This window comes from Staurois parvus, unplaced genomic scaffold (assembly GCF_062004578.1).
Source record: "Staurois parvus isolate SC_StPar_1 unplaced genomic scaffold, SC_StPar_1.0 ptg000175l, whole genome shotgun sequence".
NCBI classification, from domain to species: domain Eukaryota; kingdom Metazoa; phylum Chordata; class Amphibia; order Anura; family Ranidae; genus Staurois; species Staurois parvus.
The window spans coordinates 3,241,339-3,255,786 of NW_028317971.1; the positions used below are offsets into that span (position 1 = coordinate 3,241,339).

Here is a 14,448-nt window from a genome sequence, read left to right on the forward strand (position 1 = left end):
GCCTACATAAAATATTTAAAGAGAGCCACACGAGGCAGACAGTGCTCACAGCAGGACATGAAATTAATAATTGTTGGAATTTTGGGATATGACATGGACTCAGGATTTAACTGGACAAAAGGTACCTACCATACATATTCTAGCAGATCCTGGAATCCTGGCTTCCACTCATAACTGGCTGAAAGAAGGCACTCAGGACAAAGGTGTGGTAGGAGGTGAAAGCCGAGATGGAGTGAATATGGAAGGGTAGAGAATCTTTAGCAACTGCTGTAGCTTGTAAACAAGTACCAAGGGATACAGTGACAGAGTATGTAAAAAGATTTAGAATAGTCTGGAAGGAAGAGGCTGGAATGGATATGAATAGTACTGACCATAAAAACCTGGAGTACCTGAGAACAGCAAAACGCCTCAGGCCAAGACAAGCAAGGTGGGCACTATTTTTCTCACGCTTCATCTTCCATCTGACCTACCGTCCGGGATCTAAAAATGGTAAACCCGATGCACTCTCCCGTATGTTTCCTGACCCAGTTGTGCAGTCCGAACCCGACACGATCTTACCAGCCAAGAACTTCCTACTTCTACAGACAGATGTTATGACACAAATAAAAGAAGCCATGGATAATCATCCACCTCCCATAAATATGCACCTGCAATTTAAAGATGGCCAGTATTACCACAAGGATTAGATCTTTGTGCCCGAAGAACTTCGAACCCTCGTTCTCCAGAGATGTCACGACCATCCATTAGCAGGGCACTTTGGGATTCGCAAAACAGTAGATTTAGTCTCTCGCTCGTTCTGGTGGCCTAACACAGTAAAGGATTGCCAGGACTATGTAAGATCTTGCACAGTCTGTCTACGAAATAAGTCTGATAAAGCCAAGACTTGGGGCTTGTTGGAATCTTTGCCTGTACCAGAAAAACCTTGGAGCATGATCTCTATGGATTTCATTATTGAACTTCCCCCATCTGAGGGATTCACCACGATCTTTGTAGTAATTGATCGCCTGTCCAAAATGGCTCACTTCATCCCCTTGAGAGGGACTCCGTCAGCCAAAGAAACTGCCTCTGTTTTCATCAAGGAGATCGTAAGACTACATGGTATTCCCTTGAATATTGTGTCTGACCGGGGAGTGCAGTTCACATCCAAATTTTGGAAAGCTCTGCATTGGAGATCGAGTTACGCTTCTCATCTGCTTACCACCCACAAACAAATGGGCAAACATAAAGAACAAACCACACCTTGGAGCAGTACCTCCGATGCTTCTCCTCCTATTTTCAGGCTGACTGGGCTTCACTTCTTCCGTTAGCAGAATTTGCCTATAATAATTCCATTCATTCCGCTACCTCCTTTTTTTGCCAATTATGGATACCATCCCTCTTTTTTTCCAGAAATACCGGTGGAGGTGGAGTATAAGAAAGGATGGAGTTCCTCAGGAGGAATGGTGAAATTTTACAAAGGACTATTTCTGAGGCTCAGATGAGCAGCAAAAAATTTTTTGATAGGAAAAGAAGGGGCAACCTGAAACTAAATCAAGTGGATAAAGTCTGGCTATCCACAGTTAATCTGAAATTAAGTTGTTCATCAAGGAAGCTGGGTCCAAGGTATTTGGGACCGTTTACTATCAAGAGAAAGGTGAACCCTGTGGCTTTTGAATTAGAATTGCCTACCAACTTGAAGATTCACCCAGTATTTCATTGCTCCTTGTTGAAACCACACATTCCCAGTGCGTTTCCCAACCGGAATTCGGAGGCGCCTGCTCCACTACTGTATGCATTCTTAATGGTAATCCGATTGAGACCCCTATAATCGATGCAAGGCCTCAATTCCCCACCTTTCTTCTCTACGAAAAAAAAACCTGCTCCTGCTGGAGAAGTAGACTTACGAATATGCCCCCGGGAAAGTGCATCCACAACGTACTCCTCCATGGCCTTATTCTCTGCAACCGAGAGAGGGTACACCCTGCCACGCGGAGGAGTGGCACCGGGTTGCAAGGATATGGCGCAGTCGTAAGGACGATGCGGAGGTAAGGCACCAGCGCGTACCTTATCAAACACGTCCAGGTACTCCCCATAGTCGGTGGGCAACGCAGAGTCCGAGGAGGCACACAATACCTTAACCGGTCCATGGATGCACCCGGCCCCACACTGTGGAGACCATGAGAGAATCTCGGCTGTTTGCCAATTGAAGGTTGGATTGTGCCTCTGGAACCAGGGACACCCCAAAACCACCGAATAGTGTGGGGAAGAAATCACCTGAAAACAGGCCAACTCCCTGTGAACAGCCCCAATGGCTACCTCTATCGGCAGAGTCTCGTGGGTAACCTGCGGCGGTTACAGGGGCCTGCCATCTATTGCTTCGAGAACCAATGGGGTAGCACGAGCCTGCAGGGGAATGGAGTGCTGTGCAGAAAATGAGCTGTTCAAGAACAACCCACCGGCCCCAGAATCCAGCAATGCCTGGGCCGTCACCGAGCCCTCCGTCCAAGAAAGGACAACTGTGATCAGTGGCTTATCCTTGCGGAACGCCGGGGACAAGGAAACTCCACCCAAGATCTGTCCCCGAAAAGATCTCAGGTGCGAGCGTTTCCCTGACGGACCGGACAAGACTGCCGAAAGTGCCCACCGAGGCCACAGTACAGGCAGCGACCCTCCCGACGCCGAGCGGCCCGCTCTCCCTCGGAAAGGCGAGCAAACCCCAGCTGCATGGGCTCCCCACCAGACAAGCTATCCCCGGGAGGCGTGGGAGGAGAGGGAGGAACGGGTGGGACAGAAAACGCAGGTGCCAGTCGATTGGAAGGCCTCCGCAGGCGTTCCTTGAGTGAAGGCCTCTCCCTGAGCCTGGTGTCAATCAGGCTCAGGAAAGAGATGAGCTCCTCCAACTCCACAGGCAGTTCCTTAGCTGCAATCTCGTCCTTCAATGTGTCAGAAATACCATGGGAAAATGCAGCCACCAGAGCCTCATTATTCCAACCCACCTCTGCCGCCAGGGTATGAAACTCTATGGCGTACTCAGCCACGGTCCGTGAACCCTGATGCATGGTCATGAGCAGCTTGGCCGCCAAAGCGGAACGAGCTGGTACGTCGAATACCCTGCAGAAGGCATCGACAAAACCGGAAATATCTTGAATCATCGGGTCGTTCCTCTCCCATAAGGGATTTGCCCAGGCCAAGGCCTTGTCTGAGAGTAGTGATATTAGGAACCCCACCTTTGACCTCTCAGACAGAAAGGCGTGGGGTATTAGTTCAAAATAAATACCCACCTGGTTGAGGAACCCATGACACTGACTCGGCTCACCCCCAAAGTGCTGTGGAAGAGGGGCAGAACCAGTCATACCTCTGGGCGCCGCCGATGCAGCAGCCAAGGTGGTGGACGCAACAAGCGGAGAAGCAGCGGGAGAGACCACCGGAGTGACTACTGGCCTAATAGCACCAGGAGCAAGGTGCGCAGTGCGTGCAAGCAGAGTTTGCTACACCTGAGTGAACTGATCAAACAGGTGATCCTGTTGATCGAGTCTGGCGACTAGCGTTGGGAGCGAAGGCGTTCCTGCACCGTCAGGGTTCATGGCACTTGTGTAATGTCAGGGCAGGAGCTGAGGAACGGAAAGGCAGGCCTAATAACAATGTAACGCACTGGCTGGCGACAACCACCACCCACAGACCGAAGTCCCCCAGGGCGCGGAGTCTAAGTCCCAGGCTGCCCTTCACCAGGGCCCCTGATGGTGGGGATGGACTTGACGCAGCCAGGAACCAGGTCGCGGCCCCCGAGACACCTCAGTTGTGGTAATGGCCGCCACCAATGGCGTGTAGCTGGTGGAAAAGACAATAGAGTAGTCGGGCAGGCCGGGTCGACAACAACGGGACAAAACGGTACAGGACAGCAGACGAGAATCACGGGTCACGGGCCGAGATCAGCAACGGAGGGTCAGATCAAAGGAGAACACAAAGAATGGTCAGGTCACAAGCCGAGTCAGATTCCAGGAGAGTCACGAGAGTCAGAACAGAGTTATAGCAACACCAAGACAAAAGTGCAAAGGGCATGTGCGGACCACAGGTTTATATGTAATCAGCCACACCCCTCTGGGGGATGGACCTCAGAGACCAGAAGGCATAAACGATTCCCATCATGCTCTGCAGAAATCCAACATGGATGCCAGCACATGGAGAAACATAACCTCTGGGAAAAGGTAGGAGCTTGACATTGGGCTATGTGAATCTACTACTGACTATGAGTGCTGTACATGGATAACACATCTACTGAGATTCCAGACTACTATGAAGTCATTAAGAATCATAGAGCCCAGGTAAATGCTTTATAAGCTTGAGCTCGATCCATAGCTGAGGATGGCTGGAACCCTTTTTTCTCCTTTCGGCAAAATGACGATAAGGATATTTTTGGCCGATATGTTTCCGCCTCCAAATTTTTGGTGCATCCCTATCCAAAATGTCTTGATATGCTGACGCCTTAAGAGTTCCCTTCACTGGAACTAAGGGGCCAAGGCAACCCCTGAAAAAAAAAACCCCACACCATAATCTCCCCTCCACCAAACTTTACACTTGGCACAATGAAGTCAGGCAAGTACTGTTCTCCTGGCAACTGCCAAACCCAGACATGTCCATCCGATTGCCAGAGAAGCATGATGCGTCACTCCCGAGAAAGTCTCCACTGCTATAGAGTCCAGTGGCAGTGTGCTTTACATCACTGCATCGGACGCTTTGCATTGTACTTGATGATGTAAAGCTTGGATGCAGCTGCTCAGTCATGAAAACCCATTCCATGAAGCTCTCTACGCACTATTGTTGTGCTAATCTGAAGGCCACATGAAGTTTGGAGGTCTCTAGCTATTGACTCTGCAGACAGTTGCCAACTTCTGCACACTGTGTGTTTCAGCATGCGCTGACCCGCTCTGTCATTTTATGTGGCCTACCACTTTGTCAATGAGTTGTTGTTGTTGTTCCCAGCTGCTTCCACTTTGTTATAATACCACTAACAATTGATCGTGGAATATTTAGTAGCAAGGAAATTTCACGGCTGGACTTATTGCACAGGTGGCAAGCTACCACGGTACGATGCTCATTTTATGTGGCCTACCACTTTGTGGCTTGGTTGCTGTTGTTCCCAGTTGCGTCCACTTTGTTATAATACCACTAACAGTTAACTGTGAAATATTTAGTAGCAAGGAAATTTAATGAATGGACTTACTGCACGAGTGGCAACCTATCACAGTACTACGCTTGAAATCACTGAGCTCCTGAGAGCGACCCATTCTTTCACAAATGTTTCTAAAAGCAGTCTGCATGCCTAGGTACTTGATTTTATACAGCTGTGGCCATGGAGGTGATTGGAACATCTAAATCCAATGATTTGGATGGGTGCCCCAGTACTTTTGGCAATATTGTGTATGTGAAAAAGCACTTAGTATTGTCCCGGCAGCAGATGTATTAACCACTTTCCCTCCGCCCTATAGCAGTTTTACTGCTACAGGGTGGCATTCCTGTGCAAAATCACGTATATAAACATAATTTTGCACTTCCGCCACATGGAAGAGATTTTCAGCTATGAGCTGTCATAGCACAAAATGATCTGCAAGCCCCGGCGAGCAATTGCTTGTTGGCACCTGCAGATAGTCAGTCAGGAAGGAAGAACAGAGCGATGGCTATGTTTACACAGCCATGGCACTGTTGTGACAGTGGAAAGTCATGAATCATTTCTCTCTTTAGAGCTGTAAACACGATTCATCACTTCACATAGTAAAAGCACCACCTATTGTACACCAAGCACATAGCTAGGCACACACTTAACCCTTTGATCACCCTAGATGTTAACCCATTCCCAGCCAGCGTCGGTAGAACAGTGTCAGTGCATATGTTTAGCATTGATCACTGTATTAGTGTCACTGGTTCCCACAAAGTGTCAGTTACTGTAAAAATGTCTGCTGCAATATTTCAGTCCCTCCATAAGTCGCTGATGACCACCATTACCAGTATAAAAAATAAATCAGCGACTCATAGCAGGACTATGGTGGACATTCTGACCCTGGGTGGAACTGACTTGGTGTCACTGACATCCCCAGTGACACCAATACAGTGATCAGTGCTAATAAAAAGCACTGACACTGTACTAATGGCACTGGGCAGGAAGGGGTTAACATGCGGGGAGATCAAAGGGCTGTGTGCTGTTTTATTGTAAGCTGTGTGTATGAGCTTCACTGTAAGCACACTGCTTTGCATGGCTCTGCTATGCAAAGCCATGCATAGCAGTGTGCAGGAGCTGACAGGGGAGAAAACTGCACAGTTTTCTCCCTCTGTCAGTAATGCGCCTCGATCACTGTGTGCCGGCGAGTAGTCAATGGCTGGGACCCGGTGAATAATAGTCGAGGCCTTGAATATCGGCGTACGCACCCTCTACCCGTAAATGCAAAATCACGTATATATTTTGCACACCTGTGCCGCCCTGTAGCAGTATAACTACTATAAGGGTGGACCGGAAGCTGTTAAAGTAAAGCAGCGCTGTATTGCAAAAAATGGCCTGATCAGAAAGGGAGGTAAATCTTCTGGCAGGCAGGTGAATAATACAAAAGAAAAAAATGTGACTGGAATACCAGTCAAAAGGGAAGCTACTTTCACATGACACAGGTGTATCAAAAACAACTAAGTTTAATTAAGTAAATACAAAATATCTTTCTAAAATGTCAAATAGTGAATGCCTATGGTATCAAAAATCACACACATATAAAAACTCTTCTTCCACCAATAAAAAAAATACAATGTTGTCTTTTTTATTGGTGGAAGAAGGGTATTTATATATGTGTGTAATTTTTTACACTATTTTCATTCAATAGTTGACATTTAGAAAGATATTTTGTATTTACTTAAAGTATAACTAAAGGAAATACTTTGCTTTAGTTTTGGATAGTGTGGAGAGCTATTAGAACACCTGTCCGGTTTGTATTGCTGTCTGTGCTCCTGTTAGGGAGATTCCCACTATTTGTCCTGTTTACAATTATTGAAAGTGAAATCTCAAATTGTGGGCTGTCCCCAGAAAAGCAAGAGGGGAAATCTTCCAATGGGGACACAGATGGCAAAAACTGGCAAACTGACAGGAGTAAAACCCTCCATTACTCTATCCAAAATGAGGTTTTACCTTTAATTACACTTTCAAGCTATGTTTCTCAACCTTTTCAACACAGAGGAACACTTGAAATATTTTTCCAGTCTCAGGAAACCCTTGCTAAAATTTACTATATCTATGACTCATGATACATTAGTGTGGTGGTCAGTGCGAAGAATTACCCCCTTATAGATAGCTAAAAAGATCAATGGAGTCAGAGAGAAGATATCTCTAAAAATAATTGTGAAAAAGTAAAGTGTCCCCACTACATATGACATATATGTTCTAACAAGGGATTAGACCATTGTGATATGCATGTACACTGAATTATGTGTGGAGTGATTGGGCGTTTTTTTGGCAGCAAATGATATATATGCTTGTACATTCACAAGAAAATGTTTCTAAAAATCTGGCAAAATGACTGAAGAAAATATGTATATTTTAGTACCTGTAATAGGGTGGTTTTACTAAATGTATGTTTTTTTTCCTTGCATGTGATAGGGTATTCTTTGTAAAGTGAAGCTTTACCTCATGTACGAAGCTCTAAAGCAACTTGCAAATTGCACAGTCTATTTACCTTAAAAAGTAGAACCATAGCAAACTTTTTCTTTTTCATTTTGGTTAAAATAATGGAGGGTTATAACCTCTGTTAGATGGCAAAAAAAAAAAAAAAAAAATGGTGTCCCCATTGGGAGATTTCCCCATTACATTTGTGGGGACAACCCAAACTTTGGGATTTTCTTTTACTTTCACTTTCAATGATAAATGGTAAGCCAGACAGATAGAGAGGGTGAATCTAATGGGGACACAGACAACAATAAAAACCTAAAACGTAAAAAGTTTTTCCTTTAGTAAATCAACCCCAATGATTTCTATATTTAGGTTTATATACATAACCAGGGGTGGACTGACCATTTGGAAACTAGGGCACTGCCCGAGGTCCCGGGGTCAGTAGGGGGCCCCATGAGATGCCCCTGGTACCTTTTTCATAGGCTTTTTTTTGAGTTTGGGCAAGGACACAGGGGCCCCATGATCCCCTATTGCCCGGGGGCCCCATGAGTTGTCAGTCCACCCCTGTACATACAGTGGGGATCAAAAGTTTGGGCACCCCAGCTAAAAATTTGTATTAATGTGCATAAAGAAGCCAAGGAAAGATGGAAAAACCTCCAAAAGGCATCAAATTACAGATTAGACATTCTTATAATATGTCAACAAAAGTTAGATTTTATTTCCATCATTTACACTTTCAAAATAACAGAAAACAAAAAAATGGCATCTGCAAAAGTTTGGGCACCCTGCAGAATTTATAGCATGCACTGCCCCCTTTGCAAAGCTGAGACATGCCAGTGTCATGGATTGTTCTCAATCATCGTCTGGGAAGACCAGGTGATGTCAATCTCAAAGGTTTTAAATGCCCAGACTCATCTGACCTTGCCCCAACAATCAGCACCATGGGTTCTTCTAAGCAGTTGTCTAGAAAACTGAAACTGAAAATAGTTGACGCTCACAAAGCTGGAGAAGGCTATAAGAAGATAGCAAAGCGTTTTCAGATGTCAATATCCTCTGTTCGAAATGTAATTAAGAAATGGCAGTCATCAGGAACAGTGGAAGTTAAAGCAAGATCTGGAAGACCAAGAAAAATATCAGACAGAACAGCTCGCAGGATTGTGAGAAAAACAATTCAAAACCCACGTTTGACTGCACGATCCCTCCAGAAAGATATGGCAGACACTGGAGTTGTGGTACACTATTCCACTATAAAGAGATACTTGTACAAATATGGTCTTCATGGAAGAGTCATCAGAAGAAACCTCTTCTACGTCCTCACCACAAAAATCATCGTTTGAACTTTGCAAATGAACATATAAACAAGCCTGATGCATTTTGGAAACAAGTTCTGTGGACTGATGAGCTTAAAATTGAACTTTTTGGCCGGAATGAGCAAAGGTACGTTTGGAGAAGAAGGGGCACAGAATTTAATGAAAAGAACCTCTGTCCAACTGTTAAGCATGGGGTTGGATCAATCATGCTTTGGGGTTGTGTTGCAGCCAGTGGCACAGGGAACATCTCACGAGTAGAAGGAAAAATGGATTCAATAAAATTTCAGCAAATTTTGGATGGTAACTTGATGCCATCTGTAAAAAAGCTGAAGTTAAAGAGAGGATGGCTTCTACAAATGGATAATGATCCTAAACACACCTCGATATCCATGGGGGATTACATCAAGAGGCGTAAACTGAAGGTTTTGCCATGGCCTTCACAATCTCCTGACCTCAACATAATTGAAAATCTATGGATAGACCTTAAAAGAGCAGTGCGTGACAGACAGCCCAGAAATCTCAAAGAACTGGAAGACTTTTGTAAGGAAGAATGGACAAAGATACCTCAAACAAGAATTGAAAGACTCTTGGCTGGCTACAAAAAGCGTTTACAAGCTGTGATACTTGCCAAAGGGGGCAGTACAAGATATTAACTCTGCAGGGTGCCCAAACTTTTGCAGATGCCATTTTTTTGTTTTTTGTTATTTTGAAAGTGTAAATGATGGAAATAAAATCTAACTTTTGTTGACATATTAGAAGAATGTCTAATCTGTAATTTGATGCCTTTTGGAAATTTTTCCATCTTTCCTTGGCTTCTTTATGCACATTAATACAAATTTGTAGCTGGGGTGCCCAAACTTTCGATCTCCACTGTAACTATAAAGAGAACTGATCGAAAAAGGCAGAGACTACTCAATATTGGCTATTATAGTTTTACATTTCAAAAATACTGCACGCCTGAACCACTACTTAATTACTGCATACATTTAATTATTTCCCTCTGTAATTCGAGTTTAACGCCTCTTCATGCTGTATTTAGCAAGCGGTTTGCGGTAAATACTAAAAAATCATATAGTGAATTGTTACAGTTACAGGATCACATGCAATATTTAGGAAGCCTAAATACCGCATGCAATCTGCTTCTGTAAATGCAGACCAGTGCACTTTGTCCCTGGCTCTCCGGAGGAGAGGGAAGTGAAAGTAAACTCAGCTCTGATCTCACAGGGAGGTACAGAGCAGCAGCAGACACACCCACTTCACACAGTCAAAGGAGAAGGGGCATAGTATCACCATTTTTTTCGTGGTGTTGTCTGTTTTTTTAAATCAGGAGAGCAGGGAGGATTACAGATGGCTTGCTGTTTTTCTACCTGCTATAGTATGCACAAATGATGTGTGCTCTTGTTCTTTATTAGATTTAGTGTTCTGTTTGTATTTGTCTTTCCATGCTTACAATCACTTTAACCGTTTCCCGACCGCCCTATAGCAGAACTACAGCTACAGGGCTGTGCAAAATCACGTACACTGCTCAAAAGGAACACTTTGAAAACACATCAGATCTCAATAGGGAAAAATACCATGCTGGATATCTATACTGATATGGACTGAGTAATGTGTTAGGAACATAAGGATTCCTCATTATTTGATTAAAATGAAAATTATTAACCTACAGAGGACTGAATTCTAAGACACCCAAAAATCAAAGGGAAAATGATGCAGCAGGCTAGTCCATTTTGCTGAAATTTTATTGCAGCAACTCAAAATGGTACAGAGTAGTTTGTATGGCCCCCACGTGCTTGTATGAATTCCTGACAACTTCAGGGCATGCTCCTGAGACAATGGATGGTGTCCTGGGATTTTTCCTCCCAGATCTGGACCAGGGCATTACTGAGCTCCTGGACAATCTGAGGTGCAATCTGGCGGCGTTGGATGGACCGAAACATAATATCCCATTGGTGTTGTATTGGATTTAGATCAGGTCAAGCATGGGGGCCATTCAGTGGTATCAATTCCTTCATCCTCCAGGAACCGCCTGCATACTCTTGCCACACGAGGTCAGGCAGTGTCGTGCACCAGGAGGAACCCAGGACCCAATGCACCAGTGTAGGGTCTGACAATGGGTCCAAGGATTTCATCCTGATACTAATGGCAGTCAAGATGCCATTGTCTAGCCTGTAGAGGTATGTGCGTCCCCCGTGGCAATGCCTCCCCAGATCATCACTGACCCACCACCAAAATGGTCATGCTAAACAATGTTACAGGCAGCATAACGTTCTCTGTGGCTTCCCCAGACCCTTTCACGTTTGTCACATGTGCTCAGGGTGAACCTTCTCACATCTGTGAAAAGCACATGCTTCAGTGGTGGACTTGCCAATTCTGGTGTTCAATGTCAAATGCCAATCAAGCTCTATGGTCCCGGATAGTGAGCACAGGGCCCACTGGAGGACGTCGGGCCCTCAAGCCACCCTCGTGAAGTCTGTTTCTGATTGTTTGGTCAGAGACAGTCACACCAGTGGCCTGCTGGAGGTCATTTTGTAGGGCTCTGGTAGTGCTGTTCCTGTTCCTCCTTGCACAAAGGAGCAGATACCGGTCTTGCTGATGGGTTAAGGACCTTCTATGGCCCCCTCTAGCTCTCCTAGAGTCACTGCTTGTCTCCTGGAATCTCCCCCATGCTCTTGAGACTGTGCTGGGAGATACAGCAAACCTTCTTGCAATGGCACGTATTGATGTGCCATCCTGGAGGAGTTGGACTGCCTAACTGTTACCTAACCGAACAGATCAATATCCCAGGAGATTAATTGACTTGATGCTATACTCTAATTAAAAAGTGTTCCTTCAATTTATTTTTTCAGCAGTGTATATATACGCAATTTCGCATTTCCAGGTAGGAGGCGCGTGCCCCCTCTGCACAGCAGAGAAATACACAGTAGCATGTTTCTCTAGTAAAGCACACACAGCACACAGTTAACCCTTTGATCACCCCGGAAGTTGACCCTGTCCTGCCCAGTGTCATTAGTACAGTGTCAGTGCTTTTTATTAGCACTGATCGCTGTATTAGTGTCATTGGGATGTAAGTAGCAGTCAGTTCCCCCAAAGTGTTAGAACGCCCACTGTAGTCCCGCTATAAGTCATTGATAGCCCCCATTACTAGTATAAAAGTTAAAAAAAACCAAAACATTCCAGTGTATATATACCACCATTTGTAGATGCTATAATGTTCACGTAAACCAATTCATTTACATGTATTGGGATTTTTTTAGCAGAATTTTTGACTTTTTGCTATAAAACATATCTGGTAAAAAATTTTAAAAAAATCTAAATTCGTCATAAATTTAGGCCTAAATGTATTCTGCTACATGTCTTAGCGAAAACAAAAATCCCAATACGTGTAAATGAATTAGTTTACGTGAAGTTTATAGCATTTACAAATGGCAGTATATCTACTGGGATTTAAAAAAATTTTTTTTTTTTACTAGGAGTCAACATGTGGGGCAATCAAAGGGATAACTGTGTGCTGTTTTGCATACTGGGCTGTGTTTGTGCTTAACTGTAAGCACACTGCTTTACATGGCTGTGCTATGCAAAGCAGTGTGCAGAAGCTGGCAAGGGAGAGAACTGTTTTGTTTACCATCAGAAATGCTCGGCAATTACCGGGCACCGGCGAGTAATCACTGGCTGGTGGCACGGGTAGAGCGCACGCGCCCCCTACCTGGAAATGCAGAATCATGCATATATATGTAATTTTGCGCACCCGTGCTGTCCTGTAGCAGTACTTTTTTAAAAAAAAAACCTGTACTGAGCTTTTTCAAGCTGCAGTGTACAAGAGGCCTCAGGCTCCATGTACACTAGCATAGTCCCAAGCTCCTGGAAGCTGAATAGTGTAATGCACACTATTTTAGGCTAGTAGCATTTTTCAAGCTTCAGCGTTTAAGAGCAGAAAAAATAATGTTTTTGTAGAGTTTTTGGGAGTGTTTTTCCAGCAGAAAAAAACCCTAAACGCTCCTAAAACACTATTAACAACCTTTTGTTTTTCCTATATGTACTTTAAAAATGCTAACGCTCCTAAAAAACATTATTGAGTTTTTTTTTTTTACTAAAAAAAAAAACCCCCCAAAAACACCAGTGTGCATGGAGCCTTAAACACTACTAAAATCTGCTATGACCAGCGGTTTTTATCCAGTGCTTTTTGAGCCTAAAAAAAAAAAACAAACCCACTAGTGTGCATGGAGCATTTCTAGTAGCATTTAGTCCTCATGCACACTGGACGTTTTTACAGCGGCTGTTTTTGGCGGTTTTTTTCTACAGCCAGTAAACCCCCCAGCATGTTTTCCTATGTTTCATGCACACAGAGACTGTAATCAACGGTTTTTGGCAGGGGCATTTTTTGGCTAGAAAACCCCCCCAGAACTATTGGTTTTCTAGAGGAGTTTTTAGCTATAAAAATGCTCTAACGCTGAAAAACGCAGCAAACTGGCGTTTGTGGAATTTTTTTTGGTAGAAAAAAAACTCTAAAAAACTCAAATGCAAAAAAATGCATCAAAATGCTATTACAAAAACACTAAAAAAACTCCCATTTTTAACGTGACTTTACACAGCTAACTTTACCAGCGTTATTAAAACGCCCAGTGTGCACGGAGCTTTAGGAGCGTTCGCATGTTATTAGCATTTTTACACACCATACTTGCCGGAAATTTTTTTTTTTAAAAAAAAGCTCTTAGGTGTGTTATAGTAGCGTTAAGCATTTTTTTCTGCCAGAAAAACGCTCCCAAAAACTCAAAACAATTTCTTTTGCTCCTAAATGCTGAAGCTTGCGACACAGAGCCTAAAGTAGTGTGCATGGACACATAAGATAAGATTTAGCTTCTAGGAGCAGAAAAAAATGCTGATAACAGCTTCTAGGAGCTTGAAAAAAAGCAGCTAGTGTGCATGGAGCTTCAGGGTCTTTTATAAGGTGACAACTGTCTCCTCCATCATCACATGACCCCAGGGGACTGGCCGCCTTGCTGGGGCACGTTACCCTGCCATGGCCACCTGTTGTCACCATTAGAACTCCTGTTTAGTTTTCAGTAACACAGCCAGTCGTTAGCTCCTCGGTCCGTGAGCTCAGTCACCTCTACCACACCGAGCCGCACAGCACAACGTGACACTCCACCAAGCTCCCAGAAGAAACTTTCCGCCTCTGTGTTGCCTTGGTAGCCACCGACCAATGGCCACCCAGTATCATCCTTTCCAGGCGTGGCCTTTATGAATCCTGCCAATCAACGTGCACGTAGTTGCTGAGCTGCTGCCGGCTGCTGTGTGCGGCCTGTGTACTGGGTGACCCGGCTGCTGTCCTCAGGAGAGAGGCAGCGGTGTGACATGGGGGGCAGCGGGAGCACCCGGAGAGTCTCGTTCGAGGCTGACGAGAATGATAACATCACTGTGGTGAAGGGGATCCGGGTGAGTGGAGGAGGACACAGTATTCTGGTGTGCTGTGTGTGTCCGAGGCCTTGTCTCCGCTGTAGGTCATGTGCTGGATGGGAC

General features: G+C 44.6%; 1 protein-coding gene across 3 annotated transcripts in view; it reads left to right on the forward strand.

Annotated features, from left to right (window-relative positions):
- Positions 1 to 14,192: 14,192 nt before the first annotated feature.
- Positions 14,193 to 14,448, forward strand: part of CHCHD3 (coiled-coil-helix-coiled-coil-helix domain containing 3) — a 212,557-nt gene continuing 212,301 nt past the window's right edge. The window contains exon 1 of one of the 3 annotated variants that reach the window (XM_089676877.1): positions 14,193 to 14,364. In XM_089676877.1, coding sequence (XP_089533003.1) covers positions 14,284 to 14,364 — 81 coding nt within the window. In that variant the 5' untranslated portion in view covers positions 14,193 to 14,283. The remainder of the gene's footprint in view (positions 14,365 to 14,448) is intronic. The other 2 variants (XM_089676879.1, XM_089676878.1) reach the window with 2 other exon arrangements.